Genomic DNA, 24298 nt, shown 5'->3' with positions numbered 1-24298 from the left:
GTGAGAGGACACTTTCTAAACATGCCTCTAAAAAGGACAAACAACCACAAGTCCAAGAGATGCTACAGAAGGAAAAGCACCACATCATCAGCCAAGGTCTCTCAGAAACCCACATGCTACCTCTGAGTAGTGAGGCCCTCAATCCTTACCCAGCTTCTATAATCAAATTTAGCTTCTGTTTACCTACAACACCACAGAGCAAACAACCTTCCGTACCACTGGCAAAAGAGGAGGCGGATTGCTAGTGACCTGCTGCCTGCTCTCTGCAGTGCCTCCAGACCCAAGGCCAGCTGGCTGCTCTCCCTGCAGGCTGTCCCCACACAGGTCTGTCCCCCCATAGCTCCCTACAATGGGAGTGTTTCTCAGGGGATGCTTTAAGGCCCATTTTCCACACTCCAGTGTCAACCAGTGCCTTGTGATATTTGCAAGGCTGAAAAAGAAAGGTGCTTGTCAGTACTGTTTCACAGTCGAGCGCTACCTGACACGGTGCATCAGCTACCTGGCCAAGCCAGACACAACAAAAAACTGCCACAACCTTAGAAAGTCTAAGCATACAGTAAATATACATTTAGATCCTGAACACAGGAGCAACTGTAAATCCCACCATCCCTGCAGCTCTGGTTCTAGCTCACACCCTTGTAACCTGCCCTGTACCAACCCTTACAGTGTTCACAGCATAATAACCCCTTCTGCAAGGAGCTCGTGCTCTTCCCATGATGTTGTCTAACTACACGGTGGAGGAGAACAGCATGTAGCTTAAAGAATACTGAAGAGCTCTCGAGGTCTACCGGTATGGAGATGAAGCAGCATGGACAATAGGCACATGGAAAATAACAGCCCTAAGAGACATCAGGCAGGCGTTGCCTGATTTGCTTTGTGTCTTTCTTTTGGTACATCTGTACCTTGGTCACCTTGCAAAATGAATATGGTGGCATTTAACAGCCTCTCAGAGTCATGGCAACAACTTCCACTGTACTACGTATTGGCTGCACACCAGATGCAATGACCAATTTTACCAATTATTGACATTTAAAATGCAATTCTGTTTCACTTCTTCAACTGTAATGAAAGTTCTCTGCAATCATGGATAGTCTCCTTCCAGGTCACTAAATTATATAGTGCCCTCATTCAGCTCTTGCTGGCATTTTGTTGACTGAAATGAACTATACTAATTTATTACCTGAGTATTTTATGCTTCCTGCATCTGATTTTTCTGTCCCTCACCCCTATGCAAATGAAGACCAAGCCAGCTGGCCTTTTTCGTTTCATTATTGCGAGTAACTCTCAAAATTGCACACAGAACAGAGGAGTCTAAAATGCCACAAAAGATCCTACACAGTTTTGGCACTTTGATATATTAATTAAATTTTATTATTGCTATTATTCAGCATCTGGGCAGGCTTGTCTTCAGGTCCTTTTGTCCATTTCTTTGATACAATCATAACTTAGACCAATAGCACTGAAAAGCCAACAGTTCGGATAAATCACAGCATAAACCTGACTTCCCTCCCCAAACTTAGTTCCCGAATAAAGCTGTGGTCCAACTGTTCTGTTTTTCATGCTGTAAAATAGAAGCCAAAAGTAGAATCCTTGAACATGTTCCCTGCCAAGACACAGATTTCACATGAGACAGAGCTACGTGGGGCAGCCAGCCGGCCGCAGGACTTCTGGCAGGGCTATGCTCCTGAAATCTGCAGTGTCTTTCCACTTGCAGTGCATTGTAAGAAGGGATAATACTTTCCACTAAGAATACTAGCACCAGCAAGATGGAGCTTCTTTACACCAACAAATTAAAGGTGAGCTACGCTGAGGTGTCCACAGCTAGGAGGAAGAGGAGGGAGAAAGTAGGATGTTTTCCTGCAAATTCTGGAAAGGTCTCACGCATTATACTTCCTAACATGGGATGAGATGGGCTAGACTAGAACAGAGACCTGCCCATAACTATCCACAAAAATCAAACAAGCACCCTTTATGACTCTCTGATGTTCCAGTGGCTGGTAGCACTACAGCTCCCTCGTAATGAAAGAGTAGTGGTTGCAGTCTTCTGCTATATTAAGTAGGAGAAAAAAATACGCCTTTCACTCCTTCTTTTCTGTCTCTACGTATCGGTGGTTGGGGCTACCACCATTTACCACCAAAGGTGCAAAATAATTGACTTGCTGCCACCCATTGCGGCTCAGTGCTCACCAGAACAATCCTCTGCTTCACTTCAGCTGTCCCCCGGCTCTCCAGTAGCCTCTATAGGGCTACCAGCTGCCCTCTCAAGACTCAATGCTGCACTTGTATAGTTGGTCATCTGCTCATTCAGCCACGCATGCACCCATACACATAAATCTCCAGGTGTCAGCAACCTGGGGCATTTTTCTGTTATGAATGCAGAATTATGGAATCCATGGTCCTTGCATCATCCCTGGCGCCGAACCCTTGCGAGCTGCAGCCACACCACAAGGGTGTGCTCTGGCAGACCAGCAATAAAAACAGGAGCCAGGAGAGAGGGCAAAAGTGCAGGTGAAGGGAGAGACATACCCACCTCCATACAGAACCAGGACTCTGGCAACAGCATTGCAAAGACAGACAGAAGAGTTCATTTTCTCTAAATCCCAAGCCACATCATGCTTCTGAAGATGGAAGGACTGGCAACATCTGACAAAGAGCAGGAGAAAGCTGCCACATGCTTCTACTCACACTATTCTCCAAATTTAGGACATGAGATTTTCTTTGATGTCACACTTTAGGACGTGTCTCTGCCTTTTTTCTGAAGCGTCTGGAGCGGACTGGATGCTTCACCTGGGAGAAGGAAGACATCTCACACAAGACATAGCTTTGCGACATCCGGACTATGGGCAGATGTCAGGTCAGACCAGGTCAAAGAACCCCATGGGTCACTCTAAGCTCCTCTCAGTCCTGAAACTGCCAGCCTGAGGGAAATAAGTTTCTGGAGAGCTGAGCTCTTGCAGGTCTTCAGCAGTCAATGGGTCACGGGCAGGTCTGCAGTGCAGCTCTACTCCCTTAACCCATCCAGCCTGGCTGAATCACGTAATCTCCTCCTACTAATGCATACATCGTACACGTACAACACATGCAGAACATGCAAATGGTAAATACATCGAGGGAGTTTTGCTATTAATGGAGGAAGCTGACAAAGTCAGCAATGAAAGCTTAGGAAGAAAAGCAGTTCAGACCAGTCAGCACCTACATGGGGTACCTGCACAGCAGTGCAAAGTGACAAAGGGAGCAGAATTAAAGGCCAAAGAACCCTGTTAAACTGTCCTAGGGATACAACAAGCCACTTGGAGATCTGCACAGAGATTTCATGTTGATGGCATGCCCAGGGGAGTTTTTGCACTATCCATGCTGGTTCTCTCCAGCTGAAGTCTAACAGCCAGCTGGCAGGCAACCACACTGCTTCTGGGCTGCAGCACCCTCAGGCATGGCCACCGTCTGCAGAATAGGGTAGATCTACTGGAAGCAATGGCTGCCATTAAACTTTAACTCACTGGGGTTCCTCTGCTTGGTCTTTGGCCTGTATCCATAATTTTGACTTCTACCTCTGCGTGAACCCTCCTGCAGACTCACCTCTGGATGCTCAATGAGCAAGGTGTTCTCCTCAAGGGAGGCTGTCAGCCCATGGCTTTGTTTTCCACCAGCAAGGAGAGAATACCAAGGTTAAGAAAGTAGCTTTCAGTTGTTTGTTTGTGGTTTGTGTTTTTTTGTTTGTTTTGTTTTGTTTTTTGGGGAGGTGGTTGTTGTTTGGTTTCGGGATTTCTTTTCCCCTAAATGTAATTCAGCACAGCTGAATGGCTTTACTGGCAAGGAGAGGGCCTTCTCATTCCCCAGAGCTTGCCCCATTACAACACCTGCACATGAGAGGCAGCCCTGGGGTTCACTGCTCTAAGGGGAGCAATTTTAGAGAGAAATTAAGCTCTCAATGAGGCAACTGCTGCTGTGCTGTCAGATTCCCACTCTGCCCCTCCACCTGCGCTTTAAAACAAGAGGGCTGTTGCATCAGCTGGGCTCAGCCCTCGGCTGTCTTCACCCTCCACATGGAAACCAGGCTCCTCAGTCTTTCTCCTGCCACTTGCCACAAACTTCAACATTTTGCAAGTTGCAAACAGGACATGATTAAAAATATGTGAGTGAACCTGTGCATGAAGGAACAGAAACTAGAAAAGCAAACCAAAAAAAAAGAGCGGTTAAAATTCTTGCTTAGTTTCAGGAACACCAAATCTATAATGCAGGGCCATCAGAGGCTCTCCACATGTGAGCAACACTCCTGCAGTGAGACAAGCAGTGTCTCTTCATGCAGCTGTGCCCTTGGATCTCTAAGCCCTTTTCTCTGTCTTTACTAATTCTTGTAGAGAACCGATGCTACTTTTTTTGCACTATGTACACAGTGTGAAATATGGCCCACTCTTTCATAGAAGATCAATATGATGCACAATAAATACTGTTATTGATCTTGCAGTGTTGTAGACGACTCTCTAGCTCTATGGCATATTAATAGTAGTTAACCAGTAATTCATTTCAGGACAGCTGGGATTTTCTTTTAAGGAAGGTGAGTTCTTGGGGTCAGTTACACATATAGGCCTTATACATTCAGTAACCTATGAGGGGTTCCTGTCTTCACTTAGCAGAGCATGGTGAAAAACAGTGGTCCAGTCCTCGGTTAATGTAAACCAGTCTCAGACCATTTACTTCAATAAAGCTATGGTGATTTAAACGAATTGCAGATATGCATGGAAAAATCAACAAGAAGCGAGTATATAGATCATTCTTTCCCTTCTTACTTTTTGGGAGAAGAAAGGAGAAATGTCACGGAACTTACAAGTATTTCTATTGGCACCTCTATTCCACAGATCCAAACGTGTTTTTAGGCATACACACCGAGAAATGCAAACACTCAAGTTCTGCCTGTAACATCCACTCATTCTCTATATAAACACGGAGTATTTTCTATTCCTACCAGTACTATTAAGGGCCAGTTATACATCTCATTATACACTGATAACAGTCATTTAAACATGCCTGGGCAATTCACTGATGCTCAGGTCAAATGACACCGAGTCCATACTACTAGATTTCCTCAGCATCTACAACAGGGCAGAAGCACCAAATTGCCTACTGGACCACATGTGGTAATCTGGGCTGAATATTAGTCAGCTTGGGACGGACACACAGCAGGAACTGTTTTAAAAATCAGGATAGCACATACAGTCATGTTTCAAAGTCCCAGAGCATGCAGTGACATGGTTCAATTTACTCACATGGCTATAACACCTGATAAGTCTCCATATGATTGTGTATTTCAGAAAAGGGATTCTGTGTATGCAGTGTGGCAATTAAGATAATTTCATTGTCTGCATTTATTGACGTGAGTTCTTATGGTTAGCAGTTTTTATTTCTTCTGTGCCTATAGACTACACATACACAGGTAAGAAAATGAAGAATTCTGTCTACTCAAGTAACACATTTAGTAAAGGAGCAGGAAGGCATAGCCATTGCCCAGTGAACAGAGTTCAGCTTCTGGCAGTTTATATTTCCTTTAGTTTTCAACTCAGAGTGACTGTTTTCATCACTGAAGTGTTAACAACTTCCTACAAGCCAGATTCTGTGGCAGGAGACAGCTATGCCATTAAGATGCCAGAAATTAATTATTCAGTCAGGAAACACTTGCCTTCAAGACCTCAAAAGAGTCTTGGATCCACACCTGACAACTTCCCCTTTCTCAGAATATAAAGCATGAGTACAGTCCTATTAATTGGTTTGGCAATATTAAGTCTCGTAATGCGTTACTTCAATTCATATCTAGCTTTGAGGTCAAACAGTAGCCTTGAATGAAGCCAGTGTGAAATCACTCCCTACCATCATAATCAGAAATGCTGGAACAATATGTTTCTCCCACCAGACAATCATGACAGAGGTATTTCAGATGTCAAAGAAAGCTGGCACCATTACTTACTTTCTGCTGAGACATGCCATCTCCCAAGGAATAAAATCTGCATGCTCACTCTGCCTTTGGGAGGAGTATTTCAGTTCTCTTCCCGTTAGAAGTTGCGGATTATCTTCAGTTCCAGCGCTGAACTTTTAGCTTGCTATAAAGTTAATGTGCTAGACAATGTTCATTCCAGGCAAGGCTGTGGGGCTGTGTATTTTCTGCCACCCCTAAAAAAGGCCATTATCTGTAATTACCCATTACCATGCATAATTATTTCTTCTACTCTGGTCTATGGCCCCCAGGACTTTATGCTGTTACAGCTCACTGCATTATCTTATCAAATTTGTTAAGGAAGCTTTTTTGACCTTTTGAGCACTTGTGACAACACATACAAAAGCTGGCAGTAAATTGCCTAAGCATGCAGTGGGTCATTTATTATTCGTACCCTGCATGGCGATACCATACAAAATCCTACACACTAACACCTTCCCTATTCCCACTTCCTGCTATAGCTAACATGAGGAGAGGAAACCGCTTCAGTAAAAGAAGGAAGGAATGAGAATAGGCTGGAGTCTCTCAGTGTGAACGTGAAGAACATGACAGCAACACAAGGCTAAGGCTGAACGTCAGGCTCTGCTGAAGGTCCTAGCTGTTCTCCTCTCCAATGCTACCTTTTCTCTTTCTCTCCTCCCTCCCCAGAGTCTGATTTCACCATTCCAGGTTCTTTTCACACCCGTGTAACTCTGCTGAGCCCTGCTCTTCCACACAGAAGCCCATTTATTGCTCCTTCACTAAGCAGAAAGGGGGCTTTAAACAACATCAGCACAAACCACTCCCATCCCAAATTTACAGCTTCTGTAAATGCAATACAGGTTCCTAAGAGACAAAGCTGGGCCAATACAAGATTCACAGTGATGGTCCTTTATGTATACTGATGTGAGTCTGCAAAGGAACAGGCTTTTGTCTCCATTGCTGTCAAAGCTCCCAGTGAAGGACCAGACACGGACCTGTATCCTGGTACCATTCGCTCTGGCTAACAGCTAATTGCATTATGAGCCCACACAATGCCCTTCTTCTTCATAAGGACACTGGAACTGGACCTTACAGAGAAGTAGGGCTCTCAAGCAAATAAGACAGCTTTCTGCATCCTGATTTTGGTTTTGTCCTTAGTCCTCTTTTTACCAATATACTCCAAAAGGTGCTTTATTTTAAAAACCTCTCTTTTGGATGCTTATATGTACAAACTCATTCCCATCTGAAAAGAGATATTTAAGAAATCATTGCTTAGCAAATTCTAGTAAAAAATAATTTTGATGCTTCTGAGCTGTGTGATTAAATAAACTTCCCAAACACAAGAAAATCCAAGATACCTTTCCGCCATCATGACAAATAAACATCAAGGATCTGGCCTAAAAGTTCATAGTATGATTGACTGTAGCCTTTCAGATCTGCCAGTGAAAGCCTTCTCCCTAAAAGCAGAGTGACTCCTGAAAGCATCCCTGATTTCATACCTTAGGAGATGACTACCTGACCACTGCTGGGAAGACAAAACCCTTCTCTGTGCTCCTCATCAGTTTGCAGACCTCAGTCCCACCACTCTGTGCTGGCTCTCAGTCAGCGGGGAGGGGGTGACCTCAGCAGCCGTACAGGGAAGGGAGGGTCACTCTGCGTTCCAGATGAGCCAGCAAACACAGGCGAAGAGCAGAGAGGAGCTTATGCTTGTACACTGTCCCAGAGCCCAGTTTCTGAGATGTATGGGGCTGTCATACTCTCATTCTCCTATGCAAAACCACCTTCGCAATCCTCCCAATTGTTTTGACCAGAGAGGTTTTTGAGAAAATCATGTTTTTTCTTCCCTCTCCCAACTGCCAACGCTACGACCGCATTTCAAGCTCAAATGTGAAATCCAATGGCTCTTTTTCCTCCTTGTTTGGGATCACCTGCCTAAACAGCCTTGGATGCTCAGCTGTGGGAGAGGTGCAAAAATCTCTTATCAGCGATATCAGATGCGTGGGCTAAAAGCAGCTGTGTCTCCAGACTAGAGAGAATAAATAATATCAAACCAGCTTATTGCTACTGCACTCTATAGCTACCTCTCCGACTGTACCCAGGAAACACAGCTGCTCATTGGATACGTGACTTTCTTCTCAGAGCAGAAATAAACATTTTTTAAAAATGAAGGAAAAAAAAAATTAAAAATGTGTGGTCCAACAACTGTGAGCCTCTTGCAGCTCCTGGAGCTGAAGTGGCCAGGGACTGATCCACCCCACCTCCTTATCACACCTACGCCTTGCCCAGGCATTTACCACCTGCCAACTCCTACCATGCTTTTCACCTCCTCCCACAACCCCAAGACAGAACAACCAGTCACTGCACCTTTCCTGCAGCAGCTAGGGCAGAGCTGGGCTGTCCCACAGCACCACTTGCTGGATGAAGCAACTGGACCACCAGTTCAGCTGGTGCTACTCATGAGGAGTGGGCATAAAGGCAGGAGTGTCTGCTGGAGCAGGCATGTGTCCTGGGGCAGGAGATGGCTTTATTTGCTCAGACATTAATGGCTGCACTCTCCCACTTCTCAAGATTCACTCGACAGCTAGAAAAATACTCATTTTCACCTTGAAGGAATGAGTATTACTTTTCCTCTCCTCTAGGAATAACTCTTGAGCTTTTCCAGTTCTGCCTACGAAGGGCTAAACCAGTCCTAAGCAAGACAGCATATCTCACCAAGAACAGCATTTGCCAGAAAGAGGCACTCTAGGATAAAATCTACACAGCAGGGACAGCACATTTCAAGAAAATCTGGGAAATCCCAGAATTAAGGTTGTTATCACCGTGCCTGAGCCTCACGGTGGATGCACCCAAAACTTTTCACAGGATTCTGCATCTGCATGCTGCTTCTGTTCATAACGTCAAAACCCATCCCACGAAATGACACAGAAAACTTCAACTCAAGTTGGTCTGGTCCAGCAAAGGCATAAGCAAACCATAACAATCACACCGGCGATTAACTAAATCTTAGATAAGGGAGTCACTAAAGGGCAACATAAATTGCTGTCTCTTGCACCAGGACATGTTTTCTGGTCTTCTAATAATTTATGTCTCCCACCTGAGCCCTTCCAAATTCAAGCCCATATGTGAGGGTCCAGACCACAGCTGTATCCTCAGCACTAGCTATGAAGAGAAGCCCAGGGAACAGTACAAATGGGGCAAACAGATGTTGTATGTCCCTCACCTGCTCTCCCAGCCTCCCATCGCTTTGGCCCAGTGAAGCTCCTGGGCCTGGTGAGGGGTGCCTACTCAAAAATCACCAACAATCTCCTTTACAATATCCACTTTGAGCCCACTTTCCACTACGTCCAGGGTCCCCAGGGAAGGAGTCCCACTAGTTCCACAGGTACCCCACCAGTTTCAGGCACAGAAGACACCAAACCTCCCTCCCATCACCACAGGTCTGCCTGGAAGGGCTGTGCCAGTCCTTGGTCATCCTTTTCCACCGGGAACCACCAGCATTCAGCACAGTACCCTCTGGCCACCAGCTCATGTGCAGTGACAATGTTTCTTGGGGACACACTCTTCTGTTTTTCACTTCTGGTATGGGTTAAAGTGGCTATAGGTTGCACGTGACCCATCATCTAACCAAGCCTTCCCACAGTGCATGTATGTCTTCTGCACTGCTTGCCAGGCCCTTCTTGTCACCTACCATGATGACCTGTGGTGATTCCAGGCTTGCTTTCAAGATACCAATGGAAGACCACACAGCTTAGAGCCAACAGATGTCTCCAGAAACACCGTCCTGTTAGATTCCCCACTCAGACCTATGTTGTCAGATGACCAGGATCATCCTTCTTAAAACTATGTAACACATACAATATCGATTTTCTGTCAATTCAGTTTACTAATCAATGTGTCAGCGGGTATAAATATCAAATGCTTCGCAGAATTTGATGGCATCAATAGGTCACTTTGTCAAGCAATTTTGTAATGCCAGAAGATTACTAACTTGGCAGAATCTTTTACCCATAAACTTCTGTTAATTCATGTTATGTGAGCATCCCGTAACAGCTGCATTTCTCCTTCACCTGCACATTTCAGTTTGCTGCAGGCTGTTCCACTGTTTTCACAAAAACGATGTCAGGCCGATGGATTTGTAGCCACCCACCATACCATGCTCACTTTTTAAAAACACTGGCACATCAGCTTTCTTCCAGGCCCTAGGGATTTCCCCAGTGTTAAAAGACAAATCAGCATTAATGGACTAAAGAGGTCCTCAGCCAAGTTTTCTGTTATGTTTGTTTGTTGTTTTATAAATGCCGTATTCAAGTTATTACATGAAAGCAAAATATCATCTTCTCCATATCAGCAATAGCACCTGCCTTTTTTCAAAGCAAAGATCATAAAAGAATATTGAGCATTTCTTCCTTCCTCTCTTCCAGATGTAGAATTATTATCCCATAATGGGTCAAATTCTTGTTAATTCTCTGTGTGTGTATGTGTTCTTAACACAATTCAAAAACCTTCCAATTTTAAGATTTTTTTTGTTAATCTTAAACTTCACACAAAACAGTATTTTTTAAAGGAAAATATGATTTGGGAGAAAAAACAACCAGGAGGCAGAAATGCCATTCAGAAGACTGCTGCTTGGCATAATAAGTTTTCCAGCCATACACACAGCCTCAATCCAGCTCCAGCTAAGAGGAGCTGAAATACCACCACTGATTTCAGTAAAACTGGAAAAGGCACATTTGTTCACATTTAGTATAGACTTAATAAAAATGATCTGCTGCAAACATTTAGCATGCAACTTAAAAATCCTCCTAATATGGCTGAAGAAATAAAACCTACAGAAAAATAATTTTTATTTCCACACTTAATGCAAGTTTCAGGCCCTCAATAACACTGTCTACAGTAGCAAATCCCACTTTCAATGTCTTCTGTCACTGACTAGAGCACAGTAGTTGATCTGTTTCTGTGAGGTGGGGGGCACTACTTGCTCTTTCCTTACTTGCATTGTTGATCTTTATAATACGGCTATAGTGATCATATTCAAAACTTTATTGGCAAAAAAGAACAGCCTTAGTCAAGAAAAAGCATTCGAAAACGTTGAACACGGCTTTGAGTCTGTGAGGATGCTATGCACTATTTTAATCCTCCAGGATATGTTTGTTCCTGCTGAACTGAGACAGCAGGATTATTTACATATCTAAAATTATTAGCAAACATGACAGCTAACAGGATCAGGACCAATAAAATCAGTGCTTCAGAAAACTAGGAGCATGAGTAACAAGTGCCATTTTCAATCTTCAGTAGAACAGCTGGGAGTATGACTACTATGTGTGCATATGTATGTTTAAATGTTATTAATCATCTTAAGATACTTGTTAAATACATTTACAGCCATTTTAACTCCTTGCATTCAGACATCCAACAAGCTACTAACGAGTGCAACAGGAGCAAAACTTAAAATCAACATGACTTTAAAAAAAAAGGAAGAAAATTAAAAAAAAGAGGAAGAAATAAAAAGAGAAGGAAATTAGGAAAGAAAACCAGATTTCTAGACAGTGATGGAAAACAGCCCAGACACCTGCAGGCACAAAGAAGCAAATTGCGAGGAGGAGAAAGAACTCGGTGTGGATAAAATGTAAAGGGATTTAAGTCATTAACAAGAGATCAAAGAGAACATTAGAAGGGAGGGAAGGCTTTACAAGTGTTTGAGATAGGAGACCTTGGAGGAAATATGACTGGGATAAAATCATTATGGCTCACACTAAAAATAATAAAGGGAGTAGGGCAATGGTTGGAATTAGCTGGAGTCCATGCTTGGTTATAAGCTATATGATGACAGAAACCCAAAAGGTTTCTAAAAAAGACCAACTAGAAATAACAGGAGGGTTTTTTCACTCTGCCTAATAGATGATGGAAAAACTAATATCAGGAGTGGTAAAGAACCATTATGGACACCCACTGGGCCTGGGCAAGTGAGCAAAAATCACATGCACGTGCATCACTTTTGTACAGGATTGCCAGTGTTGCATGGAAGCAATAACATTTGCCTTCATAAAATCTGTTTCCATGCAAATGCAAATGGATCACTAAGGAATTTTACTGATAGCACAACTGATAGACAGAAATGCACAGCAACTGGAACTACAATGGGTTACATCAGCTGAGCTTCTGTTGTGCCCACGATTATAGGTCTCCAAGTCAGAAAATGGTGGACTGTGCTGTGAGCAATGGAAATAATGTTAATAAAGAGCAGAGACAGGAACTGCGGAAAAAAAAAAAATCATAAAATAATTAGGCATCCAAGCTCATTGCAAAGAAAGAGAAGCTCAGTGGTAACTGACTATCCACAAGCTCTTCAAGAAAACATAACACAGAAGTGCACAAATTATGTTTGTACTTCAGTAACTGAGCTATTCACAACTCTGATTAAGACTAGCAGGTAGTTAAACTCCGGAGAAAGTTCACCAAAGCTCAGGAAAAAAAAAAATTAGAATAAACATACAAAAGTGCTCCTACAAAAGATACCTTTGAAATTGCATTTTAGTCCCCATATAAGTGACAAATCTATTGAAAATGGGCCAACAGGCTGAATTAAGAAATTATTTGATAAACAAAGCAAATGAAAGCAGTCTTCAAGGTATAAGAAAGCATGTGAAAAAAAAGGCTAGAAATCACACCACTGCTCAGTTAAGGAAGCGTGCAGTACTCCTTTCACTCCCCACTTATATCTTTTCTAAAAACAAAAAGAAAGCCCCACACATTCAGATAAGTCATAATAACTGTTTCAAGGACACAGAAAGGAACGAGGTTAGATGCAGATAGAGTAATAATGTGCCCTCGGACAGAAAATTCTTAGTACATCTTCTGCTCCTGCTACATTCCTTATCTCGGTGTTCATGACAAATGGAAAGCACAAGCTGGCACAGATAACTCTCTAAATGTGAATGCACATATGCAAATGCCAGCGTGATGGAGGAACTGCTTCCAGGGCACAAAGAACAACAGGGGCTGCCCACCAGCCCCACTGGCCTTTGGTAGAAAGAGAAACCCCCAGCTACAGGTAATGAGGATAGTGTACACAGCAAAGCCTGTTCAGAGCTGCTCGGTGGGGACCTTGCTCTAGGTCTGGAAACGTCACCTGATGTGAGAGAAGTCAGAGAGAAAGATGCTGTAAACACAGACAGCACTAGGGTGAAAGATTTCTGGGGAAAAAAAAAATCTACTCAAAATTCTTTAGGGGGAAAAAAAAGCTCTTCTGAAACGTGAAAGAAGGATGGAAATACCTGCTGAGCTGCCTGTGGGTTTCCACCTCCACCCCTCCGGCCAAAAGGTGTTCACAGAAGCAGGTCTGGGTAGGTCGCGGCCAGCCCAGCAGCTCCCCTGATCCTCTGACATGCTGCTTTCCCCAGCCCCAGCCCCGCACCGGCCCTGCACTGAAAACCTTCTGCCAGCTTTTCCAAACCTTTTTATGCTACTATCTGTTTTTACACATCCACCGAAGCTTCAGACAGGATCAAACGCCTGAAAGGAAAAGTAAAACTTCTTAATTTAGAAACTTAATTCCGAAAATTGCCACTAGTTCTGCCTGTTTCACCGACACGACAGAAATACTGCAGTTTTGTCAGGGTCTGTGCATCACTGAATAAACATGCATGGCACTTAAGACATTAGCTCAGATAAAACACAGGCACCTACACACACACACACACACACAAGGCTGCAAAGACGAGGAATGAATGTTGCTTGAAAGGAGGCGCAGGGAAAGTGCAAGCTTTGCAAGCTGCAGGCTCCAGAACTGGAGAATTAACTGGAAACATCTAATCAGGGATGCAGAACCCTGTAACATTATGATTTATTTAACAGAGTCAAACAATGGCCAGAGGCAATGAATCATATAGGAGATGAAAAAGCTGCAGGAGATTTCTGTCATCTAGTTTAACCTGCACATTGATCAGAGTTTACCCCCATATTAATCACTTGAGATCGTAATCTAACACACTCTTAAACACCTCTCCTGATTATGCTTCACTTACCCCCTTGTCCTTATGCAGGTCACTCCATTGCTAATTGCACTTCTAGTTAGGAGAAAAAGTGTCTACTGTCTAATTTAATTTTGTCTTTTTTAGTTTCAAGCCGTTGCTCCTTGTTATGCTGTCTCAAGCACTGTAAATAATCCCTCCCCCTCCTCCATATTATTACCTCTCAAATATTTATAGACTGTTATATCCACCCTTAGTCTCCTTTTCTACAAGCCATACATCATTTTTGTCACCCTTCTCTCTATACTTTCAGATTTATCTATGTCCTTTTATAATGAGATGCTTAAAACTCCTTTGCAGCATTCCCAAGTACAGGGAAACCAAAGCAGTGGAGAGATGCAGAAACGCCCCCCTGGCTTCACAAGCAATGCCCTTCTAAACAACTCCGAGCAAAAAGCACGTGTTTTCAGTAGGAACATAAAATTGCAAAGGCATGGCAACCACACTGTGAGGAGCTTTGTTCATCACATAGTTGTATCAGTCAGGAATTTTAGAAGTCTGTTAGCGGAAGCTTTATCCTAAACCAAGGAAAGATTGTTCAAAGTGAAACACTCCCCACATATTTACTTAGTCCAACATGAAAGAGATTTAGCAACTGACGAAAGCCCCATACAGGCAGAAGACCATCTCCAGCAACTGATCCACGAAACAATAGCCTGTGTTGTAGAAATAATGCCAGTGCAAGAGAGGTTAAGACAGTTCATAGAACCATAGAATAGAATCATAGAATGTCCTGAGTTGGAAGGGACTCACAAGGATCATCGAGTCCAACTCCTGTCCCTGCACAGGACAACCCCACAGTTCACACCATGTGTCTGAGGGTGTTGTCCAGTCTCTTCTTGAACACTGTCAGGCTTGGGGCTGTGACACCTCCCTGGGGAGCCTGTTCCAGTGCTCCAGCACCCTCTGGGGGAAGAACCTTTTCCTAATGCCCAACCCGAACCTACCCTGGCACATCTTCCTTATGGATGGAAAGGTATCAGTTATTCACAGGTGAAGGATGCAAAACCTATTTCTTTGCCAGCTGTTACAATCCAGAAAAGACACATTATGTCCAACTGTGGTATTTTCTTTTGAACAGGGTTGTTGCCTGTGGGAGAAGCTAAGGAAAAGCACCAAGAATCAATGGCTGGGGCTGCTCAGCTCTCAGTATTGAAGGAAGGCCAGCAGGACCAGAAGACAGTCAGCAATCAAAACTGATGCAGCAGCAGTAGTGGGTGCAGCAGAGGAAAATCATCATTAGAAAGTAATGAGGAGACAAAGACAAAAGGAAAGAGCAGGATGATGGATCTGTAACCACTGCGCGCCCACCAGGACCTCTGAGGACATGCTGCCATAATGTTAGCCCTGGCTTGTGCCAGGCAGAACACATAATGCCTCCTTCTCCTTCCTGCTGAGGCTGCTGCCACCCGAACCAGTAATCCTCTCCACCACTTGTCAAGCCCCATGATGCTGATTTTCTGTTGAAATCTACCATAGATTTAGTCATTAAGTGTTTTTAGGTCAAAAGAGTCAGCATTTCTTTCCCAGGATTGCAAATTCCGATCAGTACCGAGGCTGGCTGAATTTCAAATCTCAACACGTTATGTCAATACAAAAAAGTGGGCATTTCACAGACCTCTTTTTCACAGTGGGCATTTCAAGGGCCTCTGGAAGCCAGCTGGCCAAAACTCTGTTCAAAAAGCAGCGCCAGCATCACAGCTGGGTCGTGCTGCTTGGGCATCATCCAGCAGAGTTTTGAGTCTCCAAAAGGATGGAGGCTCCATAACCTCTCTAGGTAACCTCTTAACCTCGAAAGCTCATCCAGTCCAATCCCCTTGCCAGAGCAGGAACACCCAGATGAGGTTACACAGGAAGGTGTCCAGGTGGGTTTTGAATGTCTCCAGAGAAGGAGACTTCGCAACCCCCCTGGGCAGCCTGTTCCAGGCTCTGGCACCCTCACTGTGAAGAAGTTTCTTCTCAAACTTAAATGAAACCTCCTGTGTTCCAGTGCTTAAGCACTCTCACGGTCAAATATCCATGGCAGCTTCCTCATGTTACCCAGCAATTGACTATAATGAGACTTTTTAACAACACTGAAATTCAGACAGCATGTGATACTATACTGTAAAGACTTAAAATTACTTCCTCTCAAAAAGAAAATTTATTTTCTTTTTTTTTAAACCAGGACATGATACCTTCCAATTATAACATTTTAACCTCATTAACTATGCAGCACAACATCTGCAAGGTCATGGCATCATTTTTTGAAATCACAATACAGTGTTGTGGAAAAGGTCAATGCAAAAGAAAACACCTAAAAAGCAAAGGAAGAGTAAAGAGGGCAAGGTATGGATTTCAGAGGCATCTAGAGCACTGCAATTTCAAAGGGATCACAGTACCACCATTCATTAGTCATAGTTATTATTGCAGACCCCACTACAGTCCATATTTATGAGCAGATAAACAAATACATATGCTCCTCAAAGAGTTTCAAAGTGAAGGCAGCACCTACTTGGCAAAATGTGTAAAGAACACTAATTTGTTTCTGTCATGCATAATAAACATAGTAAGTGGAAATAACAAGCGCAAGCTTATTCCTCACAGTTGCTGACAGTGATATGTCTAACTTATCAGTCAGCGATACTGTGAAGGCACCTGAACAATGACGTTATTAATGGTCATTGCAAAGCCAACAGGACACCAGCTGCCATGGAGCACAGGGGCCGGCACTCAGCACCAGGCAGCAACCCCGTCCGCAGTGGATGCTTCTAAACTGGGCCAACACGACCAGCAGAAAGCAGGGGTGCTTTCCAGCACCTTCCAGTCACCAGGTGATGTGTGTTGCAGCCACCCCACCCACCAAATGTGACCCTCAGTCTGTGACCAGGACCAAACAGCACGGAGGAAAGGTGAAACACACTGTCTCCTTCCGTTGGTGCGAGCAGCTCTCACTTGAAGCTGTTTCAGGATCACGCTTCCCCCACTGCCACCCTGGTGATTTCTAAATACTAAAATGGCAGAGATACCAAACTGACAGGGAACAGGGAAGAACTCAGGTTTTAAAAAATTAGTATGTCTGAAAGGCACATTTTAAACGCCCCACCATAATATTTTCCTGAGTTTTCCACACTAGTTAACCTAACAAGATATACTTACCCTACAGAAAGACAGGCAATTACTTTAGATGCCCTGGTATCACGACTTCTTGTTACTCTGTACAATTAAACAGCCTTTGCTCTCAGCAATCTGCAACTTTTAAAAGGAAAATGCACAGAAACTACAAAATCTATTTGCAAAAGGTTCTGCTCATGTCCTGTGACCACGGTCTGCTCCCTTCCAACTACCCCGCAAATTTCTAGTTTGTGTTTGAGTGGGGAAGATATGCTCCATCTAAAGTAAACACAGTTTCCAAGCTTGTGACGGTGAATGCACAAACCTCTACAGTATGACCATGATAACTCATTTTTCCCCTTTTCAAAAACAGCATGTCACAAAAGGATCTGAAAAATTGTCTCTGGTCTCTCCAGGTGTCATAATATTTCTGATCTGCCAATAAAACGGATACAGCAAGGAAAGACTCTCTCTCTGGCACTATGTCTGATTTGTGTGACTCCTTCATACATCACTTCTCCGCTGGCAAACAACACTCTGCGTGACGGAACTCCAGAAGAAAAACTGCGCTCGTGAAGCTAAAAACTTACAGGAGGAACAGAATTACCACTGACACAACCATCTCTTGCCCAGTCTAGCATGTGTGGTACAGGGCACGTTGCATTCCCAAGCCCCCCAGGACTTGCATGGAGCTGCTGATTTCCCCCGCCACGAAGGGTTTTGCTCTGCCTGCCTTAGCAATTACTGTAAAATCCTGCAAAATCAGCATCTCAGCCTACCAAACGGAGACACTCTCATGGGGTCTCTCATTTTGCTTCCAGTTGAGGGTACCAGTAAAATGATATAGCAGTAGTGCAAGAATCCTTCAAGTAACTGGTCCTAAAACAACCTGACACCTAAAACAAAAACTTCATGTCACTTACCTAACAAAATATCTTTATGTGCTAAATAAAAAAAAAAGAAGCAAGAATAGCTCGCTGAAAATAAATCAGTCTTTCCAGGGTGAAGCCTGTAGTCTAACGTCTGATGAAGCCACCCCACATGTCTGGACAAACACAGAGCGCCTGATGCAGCTTCAGAGACAGCACAGAGTCACCAGTGGCATTAAATCCACACCCACGAGTACCTACACTGCTTTCAACAGATGAACCTACCGGAGCTATTCGGGACAGAACTTAACGCAGTGCAGTTGCCTTCGAGCTAAGCGTGAATTTCTGCTGCTACTTAGGTGCCCAAAAACAAAATTATGAACACAATTTCCTGTTCATTCCCAGGTTCTTCCATTTCTGGTGAACAAAACTGACCCTGCCTTGATTCTTGGGTGTAATCACATCTTCTATCTTGATATGAAGCTGTGTATTTTAAATGTTGTCACCCACACACAGTTATTTAGTAAGATGCTTCAGAAACAATGTATTTGAATTGCTCGCAAAGAGAAATCACTCTAAGAAAGATGACTGCAAACCTTCTACAATTGCTTTGACCAAAAATTTTCAAACCATTCAAATTGCTTCAGAATTAGGCATTTTCATCTTTTCAAGATTTTATTCAAGCATGTGAATTGCCTTAAGCTTGTTTAATTAATGTTTTTCACTAAAATACCATAATTTCATTCAATTAATAAGAAATTATTAAAATGGGATTAATAAATTAAATACTTCCACTGACATTTTATAAACATTACCAAAGCTTAAGCAAATTTTGCTGACAGTAAGACAATTTCATTTTTTGGCCTTTCTGTATATGCAAGGGTTTTCTTGTTCTCCTAAGTTACATGCAATCTCTATACATTAGTGAATATACTACTTTAATCTCCAGCCAGCTTTTTCCACATTTATAGACAAAGCATGCAGTAATCAAAATATGAAAGGAGTAATTGCCTCAATTCAAATGTGGCACTAACATGACTGCAATAATGAAAACAAAAAAGCTAATAAAAAGCTATTTATTGTTTTATCAACCAGTTCTTCTACAAGCTTTCCAAAGAAATTCTTCCACAATGGTCTGAAACTGCCTATCTGCAATGGATGCAACAAATCCACCTGACAATGCTTTAAATGGCCTGCAAAACAGAGTGATGTTGTTTGACAGACTCACATATGTGTTGTCCTTTTATTAGTTAATGCAAGGCACTGTCCACTTCAGAAGCATCTTTTTAACTAGGAATTATATTCACCTGTATTACCGACATCAGAATAGATCAATAAAAACACATACAATTTCATTTTCCTTTCCTCTGTTTGCCTTTTCTCTTTTCTATCTAAACAGCAGAAGTCAATTACATCAGTTTTGTTTTTATACATATTCAATTAATGTATCTGCCATGCATAAGCTCTTCACTGGAAAAAGCGTTTTGCCTAGAGTCTTCACTTCAGCTCTTTTAAGTTCTCATTGTGCTGAGCCATAGTTCTACTGAATCTACAGACAATAGTTTTTGGTTCTGGGTTTGTTTGTTTGTTCTACACGGGTTAAATGCAATACAGTAACATGTAGCAGAGTGGAAGGGCTGTGTCAGTCCTTCGTAGTTCATCACACCTGGCCACACAGAACAGATCAGGTCACATAAGGTGGCAGCTCTCTGCTGCTGGGGCCAATGACATTACCTACATACTCGGCTCCTATACAACGCTGAAAACTCTCCAGCTCTGAAGAAGTTACATAGTCAGCCAACAAGCTGTGGCCAGGACTGTGACACAAGCACAAATCTTGGGAGAAAGGAAAAAACCTCCTTATAAATCTCTACCTGCAGGTATGCACCCTACTAAATTCAATTACAGTGCGAGCTAACGCCAAATTGATTTTGATTTTCAAGTAAAAATAATCAATTAATATATGAAAAGACCAAGCTCATACCAACAGTGCCACACCATTCCTGGAGAGGGGATTCTCCACGACCCCGCCGCTGCAGCAAACAGCAGGCAGGTGTAGCAACGCCAGCCCCTGCCCCAGCAGCCGCCATCCCAGCGCTTTACCTGACGCTGTGCTCGCTGCCGTCATGGCTGTGCTCGTCGAGTGGGCAGGGCTGCTGTTTTCCAACAAGAGACAAGAGCTGCCACCACTGTTCTTCTTAACAAACGTCTCCGGGGCGCTGGGCAGGGGCACTGGGTGGCTGATTCCCAGCTCCTCTTCCTGAGCTTGCTGCCTTCTCAGCGCAACCTGGGAACAAGAAGACACACGTAGGGCATGCTCTCTGGCTTCTGCACAAAGTATAGTGGCACCACGGAAAGACTCGAACTCAAGGCTGCTTTTTCCTCTTGGTACTCTCTATGGTGTTGATGTCATGACCCAGCCAGTGGATAGAGGAAGACATAAAGGAGGTTATAAAGATATTTAGAATCAGCCCCCTTTTCTGTCCAAACACATACAAACAAACCTACAAAACGCCGGTGCTATATACATTTCTCTCCAATAAAGCCAGATGAAGACATTAAAGCTGACTGTACTTACCCAACAGAGGTGCCCCTCAGCAAAGTATACTGTAAAAAGCATAGAATCACTACCCTCCTCTCTGCTGATACACAGCGGCTGGAAATAAGAAATTTATCTGCTTGCAAGGCTCTGCTGTGTATCTTCATCAACATAAAGCAGCTGTTTATGAGGGCTTATACCTGCAACCTGCTGCTCTGTCCAAGCCTGCTGGGCAAGCCTGCTTGCTGGCTCTTTGCTGGCAATCTATCCGTTCAAGGCAATTTCAGTGCACAGAGAGCTATCATGGCAGAAGCACAGCAAATGCAGGGAATCATCCTGCAAGTATCTCAGCCAGTATCACACACATTGCAGATAGCTGGCCAGGCCTGGAGGAGCAGGAACTCCCTGTGTCTTTCCCAACACACATCAGTAGCTTGCTCCATAGCCTAGCTGGCACTAGCAAAGCCCACAGGTACCGTGGAGTCTGGACACGGATACAAACAAACCACATTGCCTGCTTACTGAAGATACAGAGGATCCCTTCTGCTGCCTCCGAACTGGCAGATCAGTTTTGCACAGTGATCCTCCTGTGCCAAGTAGGACATGTGGTCCAGGCAGTAAACACAACACTGGGGGCTTTACAGAAACCTACCCTGCAACTTACCAGGTGACTGGTATCTGCATTTGAACCTTAGAAATCTGTCCGAGATTACAGACTGGGATCATGGGCTTTTCTTGCTGGAAGTTCTCCTGGGTAACCTGGACTGAATTTCCCTCTATATTCATGTTTAACAGCAACATTTTTCTAATACAGACGCATAATACTGTTAAATACCAATAGCGCTTGCAACAGAGGCAGCCCAAACAGGGGGTGTAAATTTGCAAACACCATGGGTAACTTTGACTTCACAAGCCAACAACCTTGACCTGCAAAATTCCACCAGTGCCAAGGGGCTTATTGCAGAAATATATCAAGAGGGGGAAAGTCAGATTTTCAATGTGTTACTCCTACACAGATAAGGTTCAGTTAGGGAGGCTTTCAAAGCCACTTTCAAACACCAGGCAGGGAAGAGAAAATCCCCAGGAGGGTCACTGCCAGTACCTGCTAGCAGGAGGCATTCACATCCTAACAGAAGCTGCTGGGCAGCACGACAACAGTCTGTGCAGAAGGGGACACTTGCTCGGGCAACACCCTATTTCGTGCTCCCTCCTCCGAGGCAGGCAGCAAAGGGATCTACATTTATTATTCAGTGATTCACACCATGCAGAGAAAGTGCATGTTACTTGGGTATAATACCAATTTCTGGACTACCACACCACCGGCAAGGAGGAATTATTTAAATGAACAAAAGCTCCCAGTAGGTTCAAAGGACGTTTCATATACCTGCACTGAATAATTAAATTAAAAAGTAGGGAAGGATTTAATCCAGGGCTGCTAAGGTTTCTAAAAATCTGTCAAGCGGACATTCACTTCATGCACGATCACAAAGCCCTGAAAGCACTATAGCTGCAAACCCGGTCGGTGACTCTGATACCCCTGCCTTTTCCTGCACCGGTAGCCCTAACGCCTTACAATTAATTTTTCTGCAATGGACTGTTTGCACGAACGAGAACGTGGAACTCGATTCACAGAGGTCAGTCACGCTTGCAGCCCTAACAGTCCTCCTGTTAATGTCCTCCTGTTAAAAGGATTCCTCTTAATGAAGTGTTCAAGATAAAGATCAAAAGCTGCCATTTGCATTGCCAAAGAGCTGTGACTTCAGCGGTACTACCTACCGGAAAAAGTTACACAGAACTGGACGTAGTTCGGTTTCTTAAAGAATTCTATCGAATCTTCGTTCAGATTTACGATGACCCAACTACAGAGCTGTCTATAGAGCTGCTCTATGTAAAATCAGGAACGCCGTTAGAAGAAAAGTCTTTTTAGAAAGGCGCTCAGCTAAAGCCACCTAGCATCAGGAAAAGCAGATGTACCGAATATGACACCGCCAGTGGGAAATATTCTCGCTAACCAATTGATTGGCTAAATTATTCTTTATCTATTTTAAAGCAAGCTGAAAATCGGCAGTTTGACGTTAACTACAAGCCTTCCTCTCTGAAGGTTTTAAAACAGATCCGCGCCCTTGGACTTTGTCGGTTTTCTGACGGGGACGCGTGTTCGGACGGGAGCAACCAAGCGCTCACGGCTACCGCTGCTACCTCACCGGGTCTTAAACCCTACACGCTGTCAGGTCATCTCCTACTTTTATTAGAAAAAAACAAACAAACAAACATACGGTAGACCTAGAGAAAAGCTTCGCCAATTCAGGCAGGCGGTGGCCTAAGTGCATCCCGGGACGCGGCTCCCCCGCGGCCGCGCTGTCCCAGCGCACCGCACTGTCCCAGCGCACCGCACTGTCCCAGCGCACCGCACCCCGCGGCACCGGCCGCCTGGCTCCTGCGCGCACCGGAGCCCTCGGGACGCGGAGGCACGACCCCACCGCCGGCAGCACGCCGGCACGACAGCCCACCCTCCCCGGGCAGAGCCCGCCGAGGCGGCGGCGGCTGGCGGGGGCCGCCCCGCGGGGCTCACCTGCGCTGCCATCACCCGCTGCCGCTCGGCGATCAGGCTGCACTTCTTGCACTGGCAGTCCCGCCACATGCAGAACCGCTTGTGCCCCTTCAGCGGCGAGGAGTAGCCGTGGTTGCGGCAGCGGGCACACTTGGGCAGACGCGGCGGCTTCTTCCCCGCCGCGCCGGCGGCGACCCCGTCCGCCGGGGCGGCCGCCATGTGGGCCGCCGCCTTCCCGAAGCCTCCCGCCTTGTCCCCCGGCCCCGCGGCGTCCGAGGGCTTGCTGAAGGCCGGGGAGTCACTGGGCATCGCGGCGGGCTGGGGGCAGCCGGGCGAGGGGTCGGCGCGGCTCTGCCCTGCCCCGTCCCGCCACCCTGCGCGTTTTGGCGGGCGGCGGCACGCGGGCGTCGCCCCTCCCGCCGCGGCCCCCCCGGCCGGCCCGAGCGGCCATGCAGCCCGCTCTCCCCCGCGGGGCAGGCACCAGGGGTGGGGAGCGGCCACCCCTGCCGCCCCCCTCCTCCCTCCCGCCCAGCCCGGCCCGCGGCAGTAGCACGCTGGGGAGCGGCGGCTCCCGCCCGGCCAGGCGGACGGCCGTCGGGTGCCCGGCGGGGCGGTGGGTGCTGGGCTGGGGCAGCGCCAAACGCCGGCTTCGTGCTGGAGGGGCCGGCGTGGCTCGGCTCGGCTCGGCCGCGCTGCCCGCAGGCCCCGCACGGCAACGCGCCGCGGTCGGAGGCGGCTCGGCGGCCGCCCCGCAGCCCTGCGGCTGCTCTGCCCTTCCCGCCGGGGCAGGGCCGTGCGCAGGCCGCGCTGATGGCGGGGCCGCCGGCCGCGCTCTGCGGGAGCAAGGCGGGAGGTGCGGAGGCCACCATTAAGCCCTGGGTTGCTCTGGGTTGGGTAAGCCAGGTTTGGTTAGGCGACCAACATGGCCTGGCCCACGTAGAGGTGTGACCCCCAAATAAAACACTCGAGTTTGCAGCAGCTCAGGTGCTCTCCTTTGTGAGGCTTCTGGCTGCTTGCTGCATTATGTGCCCTGTTTGCAGGTTACCTTACACTCATAACCCTAAATAGATACGGACATAGATCAACGTATGTGTGGGAAGTGAACCCAACACATACCGGCAGTGCAGCTGCGGCCACAGCTCGGTAACCGGCACCTCTGGAGCGGGTGTGGGTGGCTGGAGCCGGCATACTCTGCAGATGATCACAGGAGAAGATGCTTTTGATTTTCTTTTTTACATAGGCTCCCCTTCCAACTTGGCACTAGGTGAT

The 24298-nt window shown here is 45.4% G+C and overlaps 1 protein-coding gene across 1 annotated transcript in view; it reads right to left on the bottom strand.

Moving 5' to 3' along the window:
* DMRT1 (doublesex and mab-3 related transcription factor 1) overlaps positions 1-23338 on the bottom strand; it is a gene marked incomplete at both ends in the record, with an annotated part of 59281 nt that extends 35943 nt beyond the window's left edge. The window contains 2 exons of the mRNA XM_080362125.1: positions 20043-20226; positions 23051-23338. Coding sequence (XP_080218251.1) covers positions 20043-20226; positions 23051-23338 — 472 coding nt within the window. The remainder of the gene's footprint in view (positions 1-20042; positions 20227-23050) is intronic.
* Positions 23339-24298: the final 960 nt, after the last annotated feature.

The sequence above is a fragment of the Nesoenas mayeri genome (assembly GCF_963082525.1).
Source record: "Nesoenas mayeri genome assembly, chromosome: Z".
Classification (NCBI taxonomy): Eukaryota; Metazoa; Chordata; class Aves; order Columbiformes; family Columbidae; genus Nesoenas; species Nesoenas mayeri.
Note: the sequence above shows the minus strand (reverse complement) of the source record. Positions and strands in the feature narration are given on the sequence as shown.